Source organism: Chelon labrosus, assembly GCF_963514085.1.
Source record: "Chelon labrosus genome assembly, chromosome: 5".
Taxonomy (NCBI): Eukaryota; Metazoa; Chordata; class Actinopteri; order Mugiliformes; family Mugilidae; genus Chelon; species Chelon labrosus.
Window position 1 is genome coordinate 21917589 of NC_140341.1, and position 16679 is coordinate 21934267.

A 16679-nucleotide genomic window follows, 5' to 3' on the forward strand; every position below is an offset into this window, starting at 1 on the left:
GGATGATACTCCTTGTGCTCTGAAAGCTTTGCTCACTCTGAAAGCTTTTTTCTCATATGAATCTTTTTTTTTCTGCCAGTATCTGCTGGTATCATATATCTTTGTTATATCTCGTCATCGGTAGTCTCAAACGACAAGCTCCCAAATGTCAGTGTGGAAAAGCATTTGAAATATGACACAAAAATTAACATTAAATATAAAATGGATTGTTCTGCTATACTAAGATGAGCTTGACACATAAAAAACTGATTCATCACTTCACTCTTACTTTATTAGACTGAGCTGATCATCTGAAATCTTTACTTCTTTCTCTCCCGACACCAGCCAAAGCTGGAGTTGCAAAAGTTAAACTTTAAATGTGTCTGAGTCCACCGTGACCTCCATTTCCTGGTTTGCGTTGCAGTTTTTGTGTGAAGAAAATACCACACTTATGGTTCCAGGCTGAACTATCTGTTTGTTAAGACTGTGGTTGAAATCCACAGAGGGGAAGTGAAGGGTGGGTTAAGGTGAGAGAAGAAGAGTGGGGGGAAACCGCGGGCGATGAACACGGAATATTCGGAATAGGAAAGCAGGCGTATTAATGAAATATTAGTGTTGTGTGCTTTCAAATGGCTCAGCATGCACTTGAGCATGCTTTAACAACTACATTCCTCAAGCTGCAACTCTGCTGGAAAGCAGCATTTGTTCTGTCGAGGCTACTGAGGGATTGAGATATTTAGTTTTAATAATTTACCACCCAGAGTACATAGAGTCTGGATGATAAGTATTTGGCTGGTTACATATTTTCGTTCTTCAGGCGTTGTGTTTCAGCATATTTAGTTTGAAATAAAGTGCTACGTCTTTCATTTGTAAACTACATCAATGTAAAACCATGGTGTGTCTTTCAACACACCATGTCCAAGGTTGAGGGGTACAAAAGTAACTGGGCAGCTGTGAGTCAAAATCTTCATGTGTAATACTTCAGCTGTCAGTGACGACCTAAAGTGAACTTTTTATTGTCTATGAACGTTCGCTGAAACAATGCACAACTATCCAAGACACATTGTGGACCTAATGTCCAATTCATTTTGAAGTTGAAGTGCGGAAAAATAGGTGTAACCATCCAGATGTTCACTGTCTGGACTGTAATAAGCATTTTTGTGTGAATTTCTTTTTGAGGATTGTCATTGTGTTGATACGTTGCTGACATCTTTGTGTGTTTTTATGTGCGAGTCTATCCACAGACTCGACATGTTTTCATTAATACGTGTTAATGTGTGTGTGTGAACAGGGGGGTAAGATCCCAATCCGATGGACGGCTCCTGAGGCCATCTCTTACAGGAAATTCTCCTCGGCCAGTGACGCGTGGAGCTACGGCATCGTCATGTGGGAAGTGATGTCATACGGAGAACGGCCATACTGGGAGATGTCCAATCAGGATGTGAGTGTTGTGCTGCATGCATTTCAGATGAGAAGGAGCCTGCTGAACCAGCATATGTTTTTTTTTTTTACTTCAATCCCTCACATGAACTTTTATAAAATAAACCCACCGACTCATACAAAGAGAACTGTGTAATGCCTTCTATAGCATATACAGTATGAGATAATCAGTTTCAGTCAATTAAATGAAATGGGTAAACACTGGTTAAACGTCACTGTCTCTTGGTCACAGAATGCCACAGTCTGGAACTAAAACCAGGATTGAGGATAGGTTGGCCTGCCCTGTAACTGAAACGTTGCGTGCAGACACAAATTGAAGATAATTCTGTTTAGTGCTATTTGTACAAATCTGACCAGCTGATCACACAATTTGAAGATGTAACCCTGGTGTCTCTGACTGAAGCTGCTGTCTTGGCTACAGTGCATAGACAGCTAATGGTGTTTTAACAAACAAGCCAGTGACTAGAGTGTATTTGACTTTTGAATCATCTGTTCCTTCATGTGATTTGAGCAAAAGGTATGTTAGTAAAACGTGTTTATCTCCCAAGCCTGATTTAGTAACCTCAGCTCCTCCAGACGCATCAATGGGGGCTTCTTAGATAAGGTCCTGCTCCACTGAGAACATTCTGAGTTTGTTTTCCATTATATCTGTTAACGTTGTTGCTCTTTAACCTGCTCCGTGACTATTTTCTCACATCAAAAAACCACCTCTGAGAGAGAGGAGGTCAGCAACAAAACTGCTGGTGAGATCCAGCAAAGGGATGAAAAAGATGAGTCAGGGGGAATGGAAAAGAGCAGAAAAGGTCAGAGGTTCAGAGGACTTGGGTCCAGTCGAGGGGGACTTTAAAGCTGTGGATTCAGTGTGGCAGAGCAACCCGCTGATCTCTGGGCTGTGGTCAGGGATTGGGGGGACCGCGGTGGAAGCAGATCCATCCCTCTCTCCGCTGAGTGTGAAAGCTCCACCGTAATCCCTTCAACCCCTTACACACAAACTCGCACACATCTATACACAGACATACACACACATACGCTAAGGTCCCGGGGTTTGGGGAGGATTTGTGCTGTTTGGGAATTGCTTAGAAGTGCTTTCCAAGGCAAAAGGCCAGCCAAGCCACAAAACCAGCCTAACACTATCTCATCCTGGTCAGCCACTTACCACTGCTCCCTACAAAGATACATGTAGATACTCTGCGTTCCCATAGAGAAATGGAGAGATTCTGTATGGAGGTTAATACACACTATCAGCTGAAATGATAAAGGGATTAAACTGTACATGTGGAAATTGACTGATAGTGCAGCTTGAGCACAAGGATAGCAGACCAATGAGGATTTGATAGCTAATACAGAAGCAATTTGTAGAAGATAGAAGTGACCCATAAAAATTGTATCACCTCAGCAGTTACTTTATATAGTTATTTAGAAAGTATTCAGAGCCATTTCTTATTTTTTTCTGTGGCTGTCTGATCTTTATAAAGTAATTTTCCACTCAATACCCCATTTTAGAAAATGCTGCAAATTTACTGAAAAACAGAAATTTCAAATTGACGTATGTATTCAGACACAACAACTTTGGCTGAGATTACTTTTTTGGGGTACGACTTGACAAGCTTGGCGCACCTGAAGATTGGGACTTTTTGCTATTCTTCTCGGCAGACCTTCCCATCCTTGGTCTCTCAGGTTTCTCCAGAAATCTTTGATTGGGTTCAGACCTCTGAAGGTCACTCAAGGACATTCACAAAGTTGTCCCTAAACTGCTCTGCCATTTTCTTAGTTATATGCTCGTTCATTGGAGATTGAACTCTTGAGCCACTCTGAGCCTCTGCTGGTTCTGGGGTAGGTTTTCATAAAAATATGTATCTTTGTACTTCCTGCTTATTCCAGTAAACATTCCCACAACTAGACTGTTCTCTCTGTGCCTGCCTCTGAAAGCATGATGCTGCCGCCATCGTACTTCACTTTTGGGCAAGTGATGGAGCAGCAGCATACCTCATGACACCCTCATAATAGATTCTGGGATACTTGGCTGTACCCAGTCCACATGAGTTACTTCCCCATGCATCCTCGATAAAACGGGCAGGGCAAGAACACATCCAGGTTTTTGGACCATACTTGGTCAGATACGCACTTTGAATAGAAACAGTACTTGCGCAGCAACTGATGACATTTCAAAGTCCACAAGAACACAAGTACAGACAAGAACACATAGTGATAAATGCCCAGGATCTCTGGACCCTTAATTACATTCCAATGTTTCTACAGGTGATTCTGTCCATTGAAGAGGGCTACCGACTGCCTGCACCAATGGGCTGCCCCGTGGCCCTGCACCAACTGATGCTGCACTGCTGGCAGAAGGAGAGGAACCATCGACCCAAATTCACAGATGTCGTTTCCTTCTTGGACAAACTAATTCGCAACCCCAGCAGCCTGCTGCCATTGGTAGAGGACCTTCAGAGGTACAGTGTTGAAGAGGCTGTAGGGTAAATGAAAGTGACTAGGCAATGCCTTTTCTAAGCGCCTGCGGGAGTACTCTTAACTCAGAAGGGAGCATGAGAGTAATTAAGTTACAATAAACACTGAGCTATGACAGGGCAACTCCCATAATTCCAGGCCTGCCTCTATGCCTAAATGGAGCCAAAAATATGTGTCATATTGGGAGCTTAGGGTGTTGTTTTCACTAGTTTCCAGTCATTAACATTTTTTTTATTATTGTTTCTTTATTGCATCAGTCTACCAGAATCTCCAGGGGAGGAAATGGATTACCCAATGTTCATCTCTGTGGGTGACTGGCTGGACTCCATCAAGATGAGTCAGTACAAGAGCAATTTTATGGCGGCAGGCTACAACACATTGGATTCTGTGGCAAGGATGAGTATTGAGTGAGTGGAGGAGCCAAAACCTAACCATTGTTTAAAGACAGGAAACCTAATAGAAGCTAACTTTGTAGCAGCAGCAAAGTGTATAATGGAGTTCTGTGTAGCCTGTAGATGTCATCTGTGGCTTCCTGAAGAAAGAGGACAATAGCCCTGATATTATTGCAGCAATATTTTAGTTGTTGTGGTCATCCTCTCTGAACCAGCGTATGAAGGTTTAAGTGTTTCGTGTGTGTTTGTTTTCTGTTTGTGTTTCCACTCTCGGCCTAGAGATGTGAGGCGTATTGGCGTGGAACTGATCGGCCACCAGAGGCGGATCATCAGCAGCATACAGACCCTTCACCTTCAGCTACTGCACGAACAGGAGAAGGGTTTCCATGTATGAAGACATCCTTTCACACAACCTGGGATGGACAGATAGATGGGCCAGAGGGAAGCGAAGTCTAGACCATATGACGGACAGTCTACAGCCTGTGCCTGAGTCTTAACCCCTCATACAGGAGTTCACTGGACAGACTCTTCCAGCAGACTCCCCCCTGGTCTCCCACGCTTCCCATAGCAACAGACATTTTCTACTATACACCCCTCCCACATTATTTCTGGTTTTGCCAGACTATTACAGCCTGATAGACTTTACAGACTGGCCCAGGCCCTCACTTAGGGGAATGTAATGCCTTGTTGCAACAGCAGTACTTTGTGTGTGGAGCAACAATATCTAGAGATGTAGATTTGCAAATGTAATCTACTGAATCTTTGGATTTTTTATTTTAATTTCACCGTTCATTTCTTGCTCTGAGTTATGTGCTCATGTAGCTGCTATCGGGTGTGCAATGGAAACATTTTGTCCTTTGAAAAGAAAAAAAAAAATAATCCTCAATATTTTTTATTTTGGAGTTTGGTAATTTATCTTAAGGATATATTTGCTTTAGTTGCCCGCTCTCCAGAGAATCTGGTACACTAATACTTGAACAGAGAAGCGAGAGGAACATTATGGAGATTTCTTGAATGTTTAAAAGTGTATAGACAATTAATAATTATTTATAACCTAATATCAATATATGTGCAGTCCTGTATGTGAAAGCCCTAGTAAACCTGGATCTTATTTAAATCTTTTATTTATTTAAAGTTTTTAACAGAATCAGCAATACAGTATTATGCAGTCACCTCAGTATCTCAGAGGGAGAAGCGAATTGTGCAATGAGGGAGCTTGTGTTGAAACATGAGGCTCACATGACACCCATCCACTTGTTTTTATTCAGTCATACGCTAAGCTTGCAGGGCTGCCTTGCTTGCTTTCAAACGAATAACCATACAAGTCTGTTCCGACAGTTTTTAGCAACCAGTGTACCTAAAGTTGTGTGACCGGCCTGATTTCATTTGAATTCTATTTTTATTTTTTTTAGATTGTGAATGTCATACTGTACATTGCCTGAAAGTACACAATCTCCACTGTCTTAATATTTGAATGTTCACAGAACTTAGCTGTAGATAGGAGATGTTTGAAATTGTCTGGAAACGTAACATGGACTTATATGGTTCTTCCAAATTTGCTGAGATTCTTTCATTTTTTTTATTTTAACTGTTCTGCCTGGACACACATACATTATAGGGAGTTAGGTTCGCTCTTCTGGGGCAAAGTTGCTCCAACTTGTCGGAGAAGAACAGTCCCTCTGCGGTGTAGGATCACCACATGGATTTTACTGATTAATTCTCCTCCAGCCTGTGCTTTCATAGTGGTCATGTAAAGGTTGTGGCATTTGTGGCATTACGGGAAACCAGTGTACATAGTCGCGAATGAATACTGTTCCAAACTGCGGTAGATGATGTCAAGTTGTCAGACGTTTGCCATTGAAATCAACATTTTCTCCATTCTCTAAGTCAGTGGTGAATACCGAGAAGCGCTGCACAGTAAAACTAGTTAGTTGAGTCGGGGGCAGCAGAAATAGCTAAATGCTGGTTGATGGAAACCTGTAAAGGGAAAAAAAAAAAAGTAGTGTTAGCTTTTTGTGGTCAGGAATAGAGCTGTCCAACAGCTGGAGAGAAGGCAGGGAGAGAACCAAGAAAAACAGCAGCATCACAACCCATCATGAGTCGTCAACAGTAACAAACACACATGCACGGACACGCACACAAACACACACAGAATGCCTTACAGTCTGTTAACCATGCAAGACAGAAACACCTTATAGTAATTTAATAATAAAAGTACTTTGAGTTTAAGTGCAGTCACAGGACCTAGCCATTCGTTTGAACTGTATGAGAACAACCACTCGTCTACACCTGTGGTTTTTATTGCAAGGCCAGCTCAATGATTAATGTCAAGGGCGAACTCGATCTAGAGCCTTTCAGGTCACAGCGTAGTCATGCATCCAGGACAGGTGCACACACACATCCAGACGCACACACATTCATACAAAAACACACACACACACATTCACCGTCACCACCCCTTCTACAGAATAAGGAGAATATCAGATGCTGTTTGTTTAGCATGTTCTACTGCTGAGCAATGTTAGAACGTTCTTTTGTACAAAGTACAAGTATACTTATAATTCTTGTATTTTATTTTTCTATAATTTCCAAAGAGATGTCGTAGATCTTGCACACTGTAAGAGGCAGTTACAGCGAATATTTATTTGCAAATAAAGATGAACAGTTCTGGTGGTTGACTGCTCTTTTAAGTTTGTGGCGGTTTTTAACTCGGGGAAAGCGAGGAGAATCTGGAAGTATTTTTCAGTTCGCGATTCAGTTTTTCAGTGTTAAAATGAAGGAGAGATTCCTTCAGCAGTCCTTTTGGAGCATATAACTTAATTTAACAAAGAAAAATCTGATGTCTGTGAAACTTTCAGCACTCGTTCAACCAGGAAGTTTTGGGGAAATCATACGCTGATAACCAAAAGATGGAGCTGTTGAGCCACTGACCAGCTCCAGACCTGCCTTGTGAAAAATCCAAATTAAAGTCCAGCCATCATTACAAAAGTTTAACATTAAATCTAAATATTTTCAGACTGGGTACGCTACAGTTCCTCTCCTGAGAGCAAACCTCGTCCATGTTTTACTGTTATAGTTGGACAACATATGGATCAACATATGTTGCTTTAATGAGATTATTTTGTCAGACCCACATCATATTTATTCTTGGTGTGTTGTGTTGGTTATGTTTATTTTAGATTTACTATAACATCATTTCACAGATCAGGTCAATTTTGGTTGTAGTGCAGACTAAGAGTGTCATAATTTAGTGGGCAAAAGATACAGGATAAGATGTTGTTATATATATATATATATATTTCTGTGCCTCCAAGGGGTCCATTGCAAGAGGGGGCCCTCCAGAGAGTTAAGCTGCTAAAGTAATAAATCAAATGCATCAGGATAAAGGTGGGGCTGGGAATCTGCACGCTCCATGATCAGGTCACCGGGTGGTTCACTGAGCTTAATTCGCCTTAATAGGATTACCCTCCACAAGCCGGGATGCCCAGGCAACATCTCAGCTTGTAACACTATTCACGGCCAGTACCGGGAACAGTGCGGCTATGTTTAACCTTATTGTTGGCTTTCGTGAGAATTTGGAAGTCTAGCACATTTAATTCCCAGCCATCGGACCATCTATGGGGTGATGTGTTAAAATTTCAAATGGTATAGAGTCAGCTGAGAGTCATGGGGCTGCTGGATAAACTGTCTGGCTGGCTCGGCCTAAAGAAGAAAGAAGTCAACGTTCTGTGTTTGGGACTGGACAACAGCGGCAAAACGACCATCATCAACCAGCTCAAACCGGCTAATGTAAGTACGACGCTAAGATTCAACAGCTGGGAAGTTTGATGTCTCGTCATAAGGACTATTGTGGAATTAAGATGCCTTTGTGTTTGCCGCACAGCCATGTGGGTGCACAGACTCAGCTGTGCACGTGAATCTTTACTAATGCCATTATAATATAGGACGCATATCGTAGCAAGGCCTGTCGAGATCTTTATTTCACTGCAATCATTCGCTGATTGCTTGTTTTCAGCATTCGAATCATTTAGGCCCATTGTCAGAAGAGTGGAAACATGTTAGTCAGGTAAAGCCCACGTCATCCTTTCATTATGTCGTCTCCTCGTTGACATGCTTTTGCCATCACTTGTCTCTTTTTGTGTGTTTGTGTGCGGGGGGTGCGTGCAGACGCAGGCGCAAGAAATAGTCCCAACCATCGGCTTCAACATTGAGAAGTTCAAGAGCTCAAGGTAGAATGGAATAGATTTGACTGCGGGCGAGTTCAAAATAAGTAATCCACCAGTTTGTGTGAGTCTAAGCTGTGTTTTTCTTCTCTCCTGTTCCCTCCTTCTCTCTCTCTCTCTCTAACTCTCTCTCTCTACATGCAGCCTGTCGTTCACAGTCTTTGATATGTCTGGACAAAGCAGATACAGAAACCTATGGGAGCATTATTACAAGTAGGAGACACAAAGACACCAGGGCCAACACTGATCAAGTATTACATTTATATTTAGCATTACTCTGTCAATTATGTGTTCTGTTGTTTCCTGCAGAGAGAGCCATGCCATCATCTTTGTCATCGACAGCGGTGACAAACTTAGAATGGTTGTTGCTAAGGAGGAGCTAGATACTCTTCTAAACCACGAAGGTACCAAATCACCTTAGCACCTTACATAATACTTGTACTATTTAGCAAGAATGTGAGATAATGAATGTGTAATCATATCTGAGGCTTCAGTTCATTACTGCCACCATCAGTATCACCATTAAAAACCCACCCAACTGGATAAATGTCATTGTTTGCTGATGACTCACTCGTCTCTCTTTGTCCTCTTGTCCAGACATCCGCAGCAAAAGGTTACCGGTGTTGTTCTTCGCTAATAAGATGGACGTGCGGGACGCGATGTCTTCGGTCAAGGTGTCGCAGATGTTGAGTTTGGAGAACATCAAAGACAAGCCTTGGCACATCTGGTAACATACCTGTCACCTGCCTCATGAAGTGTCTCTGAGCGAAGCTAGAAAAACACTGAGTAGTTTAATAACGATCATTCAAGTAGTTTTAAAGGAAGTGCACTTGGGTTAAACTACAAGAACTGAGCTGGATCACGTCCCCATCTGCAACTTTTTTAGTTGGTTATAGGTTACAGTTAAAGGTTATAGGTTACAGTTAAAGTCTCAGATAATAAAAGGAGCAGTCTTGATTACTCACGGGCTACTTCCGGCTTATTCTCCACGACTCGCAGGTTAAACATTATCGACAAGCAGTTACTGAAAACCCTGGCTCTTTTCCATACATGTGTTCCCCACCGTGTTTACTCATTAGACAGATGGAAGGCCGGTGGATTAAGAGCGGGACAGCTTTGAATGTCCAGGATCCAAGTAAAGTCATGAGAAAGTGCCACAAGCAGATTAGCTCCTCCACATCTTATTTTTTTTGTTTTGTTTTGTTTTGTTTTTTCCAGTGCCAGCAACGCTGTCAAAGGAGAGGGCCTCCAGGAAGGGCTGGACTGGCTACAAGGTAACTTGGCTGGTTTTTAAAATGTAATAAAACCGTCACACAGGGCCAAAAGAGGAAAGGGCTGTCAGAATTTAAATGTCAATGTTGTCAGCGTCCTGCAAACCGCTCATATCAAGACATGTGTTGTTTTTCTTCTTGTCTATAGAACAAATTGCACAGTAAGTATCATGTACAGCAAGTGGTTGTGGTGGTAGATTGTGTCTCTCTGGATGGGATTTAATTTAATTTGATTCACAATAATCAGTTAAATAAAATAATTTAAAAAAAGTAAACAGAGCAATCCTTTCCAAATCAGACATTTGTGAGTAGATTTTTAAACCTTCACTTGTGTTGTGTTTATGTCCTTGGTGCCCTATGAACTGAGAATTAGATATTTTTCCATTCATGATTTTTAAATTTTTTTATTCAAGCCCTTTGTAGATAATTTAAGACAGAAGCAGAACCAAAGTCCATAGAAAGAAAAAAAAAAAAAAACATGTTTTTTTTTCTCCTGTCTTTTGCCAGATCATATCAAAACAATGAACACATGAATGACTGAAATGTTTGTGGCCATGGACAGAGGAACTGGATGTGGAGGGTTCATCACCCATGATGTTGTAGGCCTTAAACTTCAATGTCAAATAGTACTTGCTGCATGCGGCACCTTTAAATCTGTATTTACCTTAAAAAAAAAAAATCTAAATAGTCCAGTTGATTTATGACTACGGTGTAAAGTGATTATTTAAAGCGCTCCTCCATAAATACACAGACATGAATGCTGTCTGAACATAAACTCATTGTTTCTGTATACACTAACATTCAAACGTTTTTTATTTGACGCAGCTTCTTTTTTATTCTGTGACACATGCTTTAATAATTTCAGCCGTTGATTTATTTATTTATTTTTTGAAAATGCTGTCAATGCAGTATATTCTGTTATCTGGAGATTAATAAAAGCTTGTTATTTGCTGAGCGTACGCTGTATTTTGTTTTGAGAGATCTGTCACAACTAATCCCTGAGGAACAATAAAACAAAATAAAGATATGAAAACCGAGACAAACATTTTAAAGTACCAGTTTAATAAATTACACAAAAACAATATAGCTGTTCTGTTGCAACTCCATTTACACAGAGGGGTTCGAGGTGAATAAATAAACTGTCAAATATATACGTACGGCTCCTGAATAAATAAAACGGAATAAATATTAAATACTGTATAAAAGTTAACATCCAAGATTAATCTAAGAACAAGATTGTAAAAAAACTGAAACAGATATATTGTTTGTATATATAACCATACAGTTTAACCAAAGTATTTAAACAGGTCTGTGTTCAACCAACAATGGCAGAGATGGTGTCAACCAAAACCTCAGCTTTCTCTAAACTCTCCATGGTCAGATCTGTATTCAACTCATCTTACTCTTTCCGTAAAGGTATTTCATTGCCTGCATTATTGGCATTTGCTGGTTGTCTTCCACATTACTTTCAATCTGCGTAACTCCTATTTAAGGAACATGTGGAGGAATTTAGTGTGGAAGCGAGCGCTGGAGTCCAGGAGGATACACAGGGTTTGGAAAGTCTCTCTGTCTTCAAAGTGGTTCCCTGGGGGAAAAAAAGAATAATATTACTGACTTTGAATATTGCTTTTTAAAAACAGTATCGGATGTTCTGCTCCAGTGCTTTATAAATAAAGTTGAGTTGAGTTGAAAGGCCTGTTAAATAAGTGTTGAAAGAGAAACGGGAGGCAAGATCACTGTTTACAGCTTACAGGCATCCAAACTGAATGAACATCAAGAATAGTGCTGTCAGGATCAGGGATTTTAGTTTAACCGTCATACAAATCATTGTAATTTCAACATTGTCCCACTTTTTGGCGCATTCGTTTAAATGCTAGATTTCAGCTGTAATGCAGAGCAGCATTCCTTTGGCTAGGCGTAGCCATATTCGGTTCCTATGTGGGGTCTATATTAGTATTTTGATGTTATAGTTTGCGATTGTGTTCTCCCATTGCATTTGTCACACACCAAAGGTTTTGTCCTATGTCCATTTTTTCTTCCCTCCCTCCAATGTCCTGTGTGTGTGTGCTGGGTGTCTCTGGACGTGGTCTCCCTCCTGCTCCTGTTAACACAACTACTAGAGTATATCAGTAGTGAATTCCTTCCCATCTTCACCAGACTGTTCCATCTCCTACAGTGGTAGCTGCTCTTCAGAAAAAGTCTCTAGTCCTTCAGTGTTTGCTCTTTGTTGTTATTGTGTTTCTTGTGTCTCTGGTGTCCCTGCACGTTCATTCATCTGTCCCAGCTAAGATGGATTTTTGGTGTTAAGACAATTAAAGGACTAAAGAAAACTAAATGCACGCTCCAGAAAGCCGCCCCACCTCACCTGTCACAGAAAACTCAAAGAACTCCCTGGTGACTTCTGAAAACGTGTTCTCCAGTTTTTGGATGAAGCAGAACCTTTCAGGCGCCGTGCTGAAGACCTTGCAGATCTGCTGTACCAACTTCACCGCCCAGCTCATGTGATAACCATCCTTCTCACACACCTAAGAGTGAAGCCACATACAGTTGTTACCATTAATCACTTTGCTGATTTAATTAATATGATTAAAAAGTGGCAAGGCCAGGTTGGTAATATTTCATTATTATAGCCTCACTTCTCATGTGTCTGGATCAAAGTTGCATTTGAATACAGAGCAAAAACTGCAGCTAAAAGCCAGTTGGCGCATTGGTTCTGCCCCTGCATGAAAAGAAATAATTCTTCATACCAGCAGGGGGCGGTAGTCTGCATTCGTCATGTAACGTCGGAAACTGGAAGAGCTACTATTAGCTATGAGGCTAAGAAGCTAGGAAAAGCTACAAACCGTTGTACAGAGCTGGCCTCTCCTGTATTGTGCTGATCAGTTAGTCTGAGGTTTATTCGTCCTAACTGATCGTGTCAAACATATGTGTATTTGAATGTTCAGATTAGATAAATACAGACATGCCTTCTGTGTCCTCTTTGAACTTCAGTTTCTCTTCTCGTGCACTGAGCTTATCACCCAATCAGGAGGATCGCAATCCGCCGTCATTTCAACATGCTGAACCACACACACTATTTTCTTTTGTGTGATTTCTTCCAGTGCAACTGTTGGAATTAATAGGCGACCTCTCCGAGCTTTTTCCCTTGACATCTGCACCGCGCATCTCATGCTCGAGCAACTCAATTTAAAATCTAATAATATTCACCCAGTGACCGTAAATGAGGCTTAAAATGACGTCAATTTACCTTATTCAGCTGAGGATAAAAGAAGTAGAATTCTCACCACTATAATGTAGACGATGAGTCTTGAGAGCTCCAAGAGTCGGCCGTTCAGGGCTTTGCTTGCCAGAATAGTGTAGCAGAGGGTGCTGCCACACAGCACCAGAAGACGAGCTACATTCTCCACATGCCATGGTTGAGGAATGACTGGAGATAGTGAGAAGAACAACCCCAGACTTCCTGTCAGTTCAGTTATTATGTCTGATTCCACTCTAGTAAAGAAATCTCTCTCTATGGGACCTTGCTAGTTTAATACATAAAAACATTTAACAACTACTGACAAACGGTAACATACCAATGAGCTCCTCAAAGATTGCCAGAATCGAGTCAGTGGTCCAGCCTTTGACTTCTAGTTTGCCGAAAATCATGAGAATGGCCTTGGCCAGGTCCCACAAAGCGCTTTGAGGCGCTCCGTTCTCCACCACGTCCTGCCAGCCGAGTTTGCCTGAATGGGGGAGAGCACTTCTCTCACTTATATGTAAAGTACTGCATCACCGTGAAAAAGACAAGCTGAATATCTGGCAAGCCAAAAAAAGACCAGTTTGCTTTTAAATTCTGAGAACTTGAGGTCGTTGAGTCGACAAGTCAGTTTTCATAAAGTCAACACCAACTAATTATATCTCACCCTCCGGCAGCAGAGGTCCATATAGGATGAACAGTAGGCGGGCCTGACTGACCATGGGCCAAGGCTTCAGGAGTTGCATGAGCCAGAACTGACACTCTGGCTGGTTCGACCACGTGTCCAACAGAACCTGACGGCAGAACAGACGAAGCTGCAGCTCCTGGTACCACTTTAATCCTGGACACAGATAGAAAAGAAAAATGTACACATTATTTTGAAATATGGCTCTAATTCAGACTGTCACAAGTTAGTTCCTCTCTCATACACTGCTATTAGCTCAGCCTATTTTCTTTCATGCTTCGAAGCCAGAATCGATGTGGGCAGCAATGTTGAAAATGTGAGTCCGTCTCGGTCATTTTATTCTTTTGAATGAACTCAATGTCAATAAAAAAGATCTTACACTGCTCTCATATTTCTGGCATCCATGCAAACAGTTCAGTTGGATCTCTAATCGGAGTGATTTCACTTGGGTTGAAGAAATATTGTCAATGTGAACCCACCTGGTCTTGCAGTGATTACTGCTTCAATTTTTGGGAGAAGGTTTGTGAGGTCACACAAGAAGCTGAAGACTCTGTGGCACTCCAGCTCATCCCACCCTGCGATCAGTGTCTGTAAGGGAATCAATTTGACATCCTTCAATATTTTTATTTCAAAATTATGTCATTCCTATTTTACAACTGAAATGTATTTCAAGATGACAGAAAAAGAGGAAGATCAAGTAGAGAGGCGCTCATCCCTGTTCATTACCGCTTAAAACGTTTAGAGGAGCAGGCCAGTGTCCATTTTGCATTCTGGATAAAATCACATTGTGTTTATTTGGTCTTTGCAGAATTGCGATTTGTTTTATTCATTTTTTAAATTATATTCAAGTGTTAATGTATTGTAATCTTAATGTATATGAGGCCCACACCTGTAGGAAGACTCCATAGCTTGAGAAACCAACGCAGGCTGGCGCTAGACACTGCTCCAACATAAAGCAGGGAATCTGAAACAAATCAGTTCGTTAATTTTAAACAGATACTGGAGCAGAGCAATTTTTTCAGCAACAATGCCATTTATGCAATCTTCTCGTTGCATATATTCATGCAAATTGAGAAAACCATGGTACACTATATGAACTATTTACTGCTTGACAGAAGGCATATTATTAGTGTGAAGTAACTGGTTTTCAAAAGATAGCACGATGCAAAAAGTACTGTCAAGCTGGAGCTTTATTAAAAGGTGTGCGATTTCGTGTTGTTCACTACGTGTCTCTGTCCTCTCTGGAGGACGTGCAGAAGTGATGAGTGAGTAACTGCTGGGTACCGTTGTGTTGTAACTGTGTTTTTCTGCTTGTTATTTTTGGGTAGTGACATGCAAAGTTAATGTGCAGTTTGGAAAAAAGGGTATATAAAATTTCAAATTACATACCCTTTTTTCCCAAACTGTTGAAACGTGTATTGCCAAACCAATTGCAGGCTCTTGTGCTGTCTATGCCTTTATCCTAACAGTGCTTAAAATAATTCGCAATATTATGTTCCAACTTGTCTTCTCATATGTCCCTTTCTTACCTGTGACAACTTGCTAAAGGTAAACTTTAACCTGTCCTTTGTGGGTAGCAACAGGGTACACCTCTTGAACAACAAACCTGAGACATCAAACACAAAAGCACAAAGCACAACTAAAAAATGAATCCTTAGCTTTCCTGTGTGTCTACTGCGTGGTGAGTGAATTTCAACAATAATCCCGACACAGGTTGGTGACATTATCATCACTTGTAGCAACTAGATGAGCTATGCAATGCAAAACGACAAAAAAACTAGAGAGTGAAATACCCAGGTCTCTGTAGTGTCCAATAGTGGAACGGGGATCAAGGCACGTTGAGTGAAAGCTCTGGATGATGGTTTTATTCTTCCAGGCCTGAGTGGATATGTAGTCCACCACATATCTCGTGATTTCCTTGGATGCCATGCTGAACACACTGATCTCCAGCACTATAAAATCACACGCATTTAATTATATGCATTTAAATGTTAAAGCGCGAAACAGAAAACCATAACTACACTTTAACAAATAAATCACATGCTGCCAGAAAGGAGTCTTTTCATTTCTAAATGTTGTAGTTATTTATAAGAGGTATGGTGTAAACTGTCATACTTAAATAATGTACACTGTACGTTAAAGGCAAAGGCAATATAAACCTTTCATGTTGTGCTTAATAACACTCAAAATGTCTGGTTAGAAATAAATGAGCTCAAACACAAAGTGACTGAGTTTGTTAATAAGTGGCCTATGAAGCAAGTCTCATAATGAATGGTGTTTCTGATACAGGCTGATGGTGATTATAGGGTATGTTACAAGGTCAGTTCAACCCACCAGACAGTTTATCCAGGATCATGTCAAACACCTCTGCCGGGACGCTGTTAAAGAAGTTGGTGGTGCTGCTGCTGCTGCTGCAGGCGGAGCACTGGCTGCGGGTCATGATGGTCCTGGCTGGTCGGGACAGGGAGCCACTCTTCTTATAACGCTGAGATTTGAGCGTCCATGTGTACTTCCTGACGTTTCCGAACGTTTCCCTGACCATTGGCATCACCGATTAATTGCCTCTATTCACAAAGATAAAGCACCTTTTGACTTGAAACAACACAAGAAACACTCAAGCTAGCCACCAACCAGACAGCTAAGCTAATCTATGAGAGCTAACCTTTAGCCAAGTCGCTAACCGAGCTAGCTAAACTGAACTCCTGATAAACTAGGATTTAACTCGCTTAACTTTCAACTTTATGTAGTCACGGATAGAGAAGTGTACATATCAGGAATAAAAGCCAACTTACCCTCAATAGCTTACCAGTCGTTTAAATTATGCCGGTAGTAATTGTGAACGTAAAGGTAAAATCAGCTGCTTTCTAACCATTGAGGTGCTAATCTGACTATCACATCAGTAAACAACGGCGCGAAACTGCCTCTCTTTCATCTTTGCCGTAAGGAAAATAAAATATTCAAATAAGAAGACATAAAATAGGA

The 16679-nt window shown here is 41.1% G+C and overlaps 3 protein-coding genes across 3 annotated transcripts in view; 2 read left to right on the plus strand and 1 right to left on the minus strand.

Annotated features, from left to right (window-relative positions):
* The window catches only part of epha6 (eph receptor A6), a gene marked incomplete at its 5' end in the record, with an annotated part of 182919 nt that extends 178179 nt beyond the window's left edge, over positions 1-4740 (plus strand). The window contains 4 exons of the mRNA XM_084545050.1: positions 1271-1420; positions 3679-3872; positions 4146-4295; positions 4560-4740. Coding sequence (XP_084401176.1) covers positions 1271-1420; positions 3679-3872; positions 4146-4295; positions 4560-4674 — 609 coding nt within the window. The 3' untranslated portion in view covers positions 4675-4740. The remainder of the gene's footprint in view (positions 1-1270; positions 1421-3678; positions 3873-4145; positions 4296-4559) is intronic.
* Positions 4741-7802: 3062 nt separating this feature from the next.
* On the plus strand, positions 7803-9814 carry LOC311488069 (ADP-ribosylation factor-like protein 6). The gene is made up of 6 exons (XM_084544575.1): positions 7803-8069; positions 8448-8509; positions 8648-8716; positions 8813-8907; positions 9101-9230; positions 9722-9814. The coding sequence occupies exons 1-6, from the start codon at positions 7947-7949 to the stop codon at positions 9795-9797; spliced, it is 555 nt and encodes a 184-aa protein (XP_084400701.1). The 5' UTR covers positions 7803-7946; the 3' UTR covers positions 9798-9814.
* An 864-nt stretch (positions 9815-10678) lies between these two features.
* On the minus strand, positions 10679-16679 carry LOC311488540 (F-box only protein 47-like). Its single transcript, XM_084545304.1, has 10 exons — positions 16032-16679; positions 15491-15649; positions 15227-15303; positions 14587-14661; positions 14177-14285; positions 13680-13853; positions 13350-13499; positions 13059-13201; positions 12140-12299; positions 10679-11359 (listed from the first exon to the last, which is right to left on the minus strand). Exons 1-10 carry the CDS (start codon positions 16243-16245, stop codon positions 11259-11261), a joined length of 1362 nt encoding a protein of 453 aa, XP_084401430.1. The 5' UTR covers positions 16246-16679; the 3' UTR covers positions 10679-11258.